Source organism: Quercus lobata, chromosome 5 (assembly GCF_001633185.2).
Source record: "Quercus lobata isolate SW786 chromosome 5, ValleyOak3.0 Primary Assembly, whole genome shotgun sequence".
In the NCBI taxonomy this organism is placed as follows: Eukaryota; Viridiplantae; Streptophyta; class Magnoliopsida; order Fagales; family Fagaceae; genus Quercus; species Quercus lobata.
In genome coordinates this window covers 68642917-68648957 of record NC_044908.1, presented here as the reverse complement: position 1 = coordinate 68648957, position 6041 = coordinate 68642917, and the positions used below count along the sequence as shown (strand labels likewise).

General features: G+C 37.5%; 1 protein-coding gene across 2 annotated transcripts; it reads right to left on the bottom strand.

Moving 5' to 3' along the window:
* Window positions 1-478: 478 nt before the first annotated feature.
* Window positions 479-5717, bottom strand: LOC115989600 (scarecrow-like protein 13). 2 transcript variants are annotated; one of them, XM_031113374.1, is made up of 2 exons: window positions 5587-5717; window positions 479-2638 (listed from the first exon to the last, which is right to left on the bottom strand). In XM_031113374.1, exon 2 carries the CDS (start codon window positions 2384-2386, stop codon window positions 710-712), a length of 1677 nt encoding a protein of 558 aa, XP_030969234.1. In that variant the 5' UTR covers window positions 2387-2638; window positions 5587-5717; the 3' UTR covers window positions 479-709. The 2 variants fall into 2 exon arrangements, with proteins under 2 accessions (XP_030969234.1, XP_030969233.1); XM_031113373.1 differs by having other exon boundaries at window positions 479-2635.
* Window positions 5718-6041: the final 324 nt, after the last annotated feature.

The window sequence follows — 6041 nt, the reverse complement described above, 5'->3', positions numbered from 1 at the left end:
TGTGAATTTAAGAAAGAGAATGTGTTTAAATAACGTCCTAGCCTCCTGCGTCCTAAGAGGCCAAAACTATACAAGTACTAGCATTTGAACCTTTAACTGCAAGGGTCTACTGTCTACCAGCATCAGTAAACGTAAGTCACAGCTTACCAGTGATGTTCAGTAAACGTAAGTCGCAGCTTACCAGTGATGTTGATTATGCTCATGGAGTGTTAAAATATGATACGGCTATGACATGTTTGTTCTACTTGTAGCCAGAAAAGACTCAGCAAAGGAATGCAAATGCTCTCTCTAGAATGAGGAACTAAAGAAACATATACACTGAAATAAAATATCAATGGTCTTATAAGTTAGACCTCCCCATCTGTAATCCCTCCCTTTATTTAAGCTCCAATTAACTCAGTATTAATATCTGCTCTCTGAAAATACTAGCCAAACATAAGACTGTTAAAGTCAGACATACTGATAAGTATTGTTGCCCTTAACCGAGAAATCACAAGCCCAATAGGTATATCATAATCAAGTGCAAGTATGAATCAGTCCTATTCTCTTTCATTCTTATGTGGACATGTACAGTGAATTTAGAGATTCAGCTTCATGCTCTAATATAACTCAATTCTATGAAACTACAAATACCACCATCTCTTATGCTCTAGAAGTCGTAGAAAAAAAATACAAAAAGAAGATTTACAGAATTTTTACTAAGCAATCATCAACACCTCCAAGCAGAAGAGGTTGCCATGTTTCTCTCCAGCCAGCTAAGGTAAAGAGCCCCATCCCTCTTTTCGAGTCTATAATTCTCATGAAACTGCTGCTTCAATAGATTGTTAACAATGTTAGTCACAGAGGTACTCAATGGGTATAGAGTAAACCCTGCCATTGAAAGTCTCCTAATCCACTTTCCTAGAAGTTCATGCCGTTCAACCCTCTCAGCATTCTCACAAGCTATCATGTTGACTATGTCACGAGCTACACAGTGCTGCTCAGCACTGATACGCTGTTTGTCATTTCTTGGGCGAGCCACATCAATCGATTCAAACATAGCTGTATAATAGTCCAGGGTCTCCAGGAACCTTGCGAAAAATGGGGAAGTGTTGGTGTTGGACTCTTGCTCAACGATGGTCACAACCTTGGGTGACAAACTTTTAACTAGCCTCAATAGTCTGTCCCTGTGATTCTGTGTGCTCACACTCTCATCTGGCATGTGGTGTAACACATAAGGAAAATTAACAGCCAATGCTTCCCCAGGATGAATGTTAAGATTTTCTCGCACAACCTCACAACCAGACATGGCAGCATTATGAAACTCAAATGGTACTCTGCACGACTCAGCATACTTTGTCAGCCTCTGCTTTACAATATCAAGCCCTCCGCCTCGAGCATGAAATGATTGGGAATCATCAACACCTGTGATTCGTACAGAAGGGGGCCCACCAGGCCGACGTGCAAGAGAATAGATGAGATGCTCCCACTGTGTGCCCTGTGCAATCTGGAAATCAATGATGTGGATTCTGGGTTCATTTGCCATAACTTCCTCAATGACAGCATTTGAAGACTTGTAAGCAAATTGCCAGTAAGGGCAAATCTGATAAAGGATAGTCATGTATGACTTTAGTTCTGAGCTTGTTGGTTCTACAGAGCTTGTTGGTTCTACACACTTTAGGGCTTTGTAGATGGAACTACCCGAGCGCTCTAACCTTGCTCTAAGCCCTTCCAACATGTAAGCACCCAAACGTTGGATTGGCTCACCAGAGACTGACACTTGCTTTCCCAATAATTCCATCCAATCAACTGCAGTTGTCATATCATCACGGGATATAGCATCTGCACAGTAAATGAGCCCCTTTCTCAGGTCTAGTGAGGGATCCATTTGCACCAATTGATTCCAATCACACCCTGACACAAAAGTGGGTTTGTGAATCCCACTATTGGGACAGTAATGGCAACTGTCAACAATACCTGATTCAGAACCCAGCAATGAAATTTCTATTTCCCTGAGCTTGTGCTTGAATTCATTGCCATTATCAGCAACAGAAGAGCCACTTGCTGGCGATCCATATGTATTGTCAGGGGAATGATGTTGATCTGACAGGCATGACTGAGAAACTTGAGGGGAAAAGGGACTTCTGTTAGACAAAAAACTAGTGGCAGAAGGGGAATTGTAGTCAATATAACCAACAGTTGCTGGGGACGAATCCAGTGTGAAAAATTGAGGTTGTTCCGGGTAGGGTTGGAAGGAAACAGTTGTTCCTTGGCTGCCAGTATCTGGGCAGACATTGTTTTCTATAATCTGGAAATGCTGCACACAATAGGGATCAATTTCTTGCAATGGCTGGTGGTACAACCCATGTAAACTGGAAGAACTATGGTGTTCCTGGGAAGTTTGCATCTAAAATAGGAAATTATTGACTTAGCCAAGAAACAAAATGGAGAGTTGCCGGTAAAGCTATAAGTGTTCCCAGGACTTCAAATCACTCATTCATTGAATCACAACATACAGTTAGACAGTCAATCTTGATAAACAGTCAAGTATCCGCGAAGACTATATAAAAAGCTGGATGATTTGTTTGCCAGCAACAGCCTCAATCACCAAGTATTTCTGCTATCGTCAAGAAGTGAATTTTGAAACCAATATAATCTGCTAAAAAAAGAATATAAAAAAAGGATCAAACACGATTGCAACATTGATTTTGAAGAAAAAAGATCAAAGAAAAGGGATCAAGCAAGAGCAAGCAAGGATCACAAGAATAGCAATGTAGCTATAATTCCACAGAGAAAATGATGACACCAGCAACCAACCAAAACAACCCAAGCTGTGAAGGAGTCCCAAACCAACAACTAGGGAGCATAACACCCATAGCACAATGCCAAGTTGGCAAAGGTTCAAGATAAAGATGGTGGAAGAAGGTAGTTCCATTTGACTGTAAACCAAACGGAGTAACATTGACATCATCATACCCAGAAAATGAGGAGAAAAGGTCATGTTCAATGAAATCTCCATTTTCCCTCCTAACAGATGTAAACCATAGTATTTGGAACTCCTTTCTGAATTACTGTATAGTCTAACACTGACTAAAATGCAATATCCAGGTGCTTTTGTAGGATAAAGCATGCAAATCATAGCTCTCGTCTATCTTTTAAGTCCATGAAGCTTTCTATAGGTAAAACATCACCAAACAACCAATATCCTGTTTAGTCACCTCAGCAGCCATACTAGACAAACATGTAGTTCAGTCAATATAAATGCAAATCAAAAAGACAACCATAGACTCATAGAGTCCAAAAAGACATGAATGATTTAAGAAAAAACACTACAAGATTACAGTTCAACTTTAAGTTGATCCAGCAGGCACAACTTTAAAGGATAAAAATATTACTAGCCTCTCAAGCCTCAAGTAGCACGCTTCTGACTTCATTAGGGGCACATTTTTCCGCAAGTCTAGTCTCAATACTTTTAAGTTCACAAACGAAAAGGACACAGAAATTAAAAGATAATTCTTGTCCCAACTTTCTATGAAGAGTGAAGACCATTCAACAAATTCTTCTTTGATCTTCATCAGGAGTGGTTCCACATCTCAAGCCCTTACTACCATTTAAGATGATACATAGATGTCCTTGCACTATGAGCTCTCAGCTCTTATTTGCTCTTCAGGCTATAGTGGTTCAGGCCCTACCTAAAGTTAAAGCCTGGTTAATGATCATGTATAGTTTCCCTAGTCAAGTCCTCCTTAGGACTAGAAGTTTAAGCCCCCATTCATGATCAGGACCATTGGATTGGCATTGATAGCAGGTTGTTGAAACTTTTTTCTACCAACATTAATAAAAATAAAATAGCAACTAACACAATAAAGCCATCACCTTTTTTTCCCTGCTTTTGAATTTTTGGCTGGGTAGTCATGTATTTGCCAAGAAGATGCTAAGAGTAACTAAAACGTTTGACCAAGGAGTTGGTCAGTTGAATATGATGAATCAAATGCGACAAACTTCAATTGAGACAGACTTGGATAAAGTAGATGATTGACTTTCACTATAATGGGTGGAAATTTAAAAAGTAATGGGCGACACCAGAGAAAAATATTTAGAAAGTTTAGATTTCGGGTACATTTCTACAAAGAACTTCGAAGACAATTTCTGTACACAAGTCTAATTAGCACCTATCCCATGGATTGTCACAAAGTAAATACATCAAATAGAGGGTGTTATGACCCGAGATGAGGGGCTGGATAAGTTGTTATTTGAATTAGAAATATATATAAATTTAGGCTTAGTGATAGATCTTTATCAGAATAAAGTAGTAGTAGATTAGTATTGTATTGTTATTTGCTTGTATTCAAATTGATTCCTGTGTTTTAGGATAAGATTAGTTCCTATGTTTTAGGATTTGCTGATGAGGTTATCTAATCCTTGGCTATTTATGTAGGGGAATTGCATCAATGAGAATATTTTCTGCAGCTAAGCCACAAACTACACTAATTGGCCCCTATCCCATGGGGTGTCACTAAGTAAATACATCAGATAGAGGGTGAGGGGTGTTCCATAAAAAATTTCTGCATCTAAGCCAAAACCTAAAACTATGAGAACTTTAACAATCCCAAATCCACCTTCCCTACTTAGGAAACTTTGGAAGCTGAAAGCCAAACAATAGAATCCACAACTCTAATACCTACTCAATTTTCCCCAATATCAGACAAGTATTAAGAAAGAATTTAACCATTTCCATAAACCACTTAACTATATATTTTGCCTGTGTGTATTTGTCGGTGGCTTATGCCCTTACTGTGAAAGAATCTAATATACACTATAGCTATCTAAATCTAAGTCAACTATCCATCTTAAGAAAAGAAAACTTTTTTTTTTAAGAAAAAAAAATTACTTTATGTAAGAGAGGAAGAACTACAGCTGTATCTAATGAAAAATTTACCTCAGATGACAAAGAGGGTGGTAAATCCTATTATATCACACCAAGTTCATAAGTAATTAAATTTGTAAAAAGAGTAAAAAACCTACAGGTTTTTGTTCAACTTGAACAAAATGAATCCATCACTAGATCAACCTCAGCTGTGAGCCAAAAAGTTTCAATTTTTGTTGAGAAACAAACCAATCTCAAGCCAATAACAACCTCCAATGTTGAAATCCCATATTACTACATAAAACACACCTTGAATAGCCATCTCAATATTTTCAATAAAGGAATTAACTAATCAAATTTCAAAAAAGAATAAACAAATGCAAATTCCATGTTCAGACGCCAAATCGGAATTCAAACCAACAACAATAAAAAATTTTAAAAATAAAAAATAAAAAATTTCCACCTTTTACCAATTCAAAAACAAAACCACATACCCAAATCCTAAAATCATCAACAAAAACTGAACCCCATAGCTCATAACCAATCCAAAGTTAAAAACAACAATAACCCACCTCCACAAAATCCCAACAGATGACCCAAAAAAAGTCTCCACCCACAGAAAACACTCCAAAATTAATGAACTCATAAACAACTTCAAAACCCACATATGAAACCAAAACTACTACAATATATCAATGGCAAAAATCAATGAGTACATAGTGATTACACACATGACATACCTTTGTCAGAACTCTCAGCACTCACAGGTTTTTTCGCTTTGTCTTTGAGATTCCTCAATCAATACCACAAACTTCAACCGTTCTGTCAGCCTCCAGTAATGATCTACTTGCTTGTTTTGAGGTTTTTATATAGAGTTTTTTTAGCTATATCTGCAAAAAAAACAATTGCCCTCAACTACTCCCTAAACTACAATATTACCCTTTTATAAGTGATACTTGTCTTTTTGAAAAAGTGTGCACCTTGTTGAACCAAGTGACATTTCTTTATTATTCATTCACAACTTGGGGTTACTGGTTACCACTTACCAGGAAGGCAGGAACTCTAGATAAGCGTATGCAGAATATTCTATACTCGGCTAAAGTTTTTAATACTATACTTTGTAGCTTTTTATTGAGTGAGTCACATTGTAGACTGAAATAATTGAGAGTAAAACTTTCGACTTTATCAAAAGAGG

Excerpts from the sequence above, each read along its gene's own strand:
- LOC115989600 (XM_031113374.1), bottom strand. The coding sequence starts at position 2,386 with ATGCAAACTTCCCAGGAACACCATAGTTCTTCCAGTTTACATGGGTTG.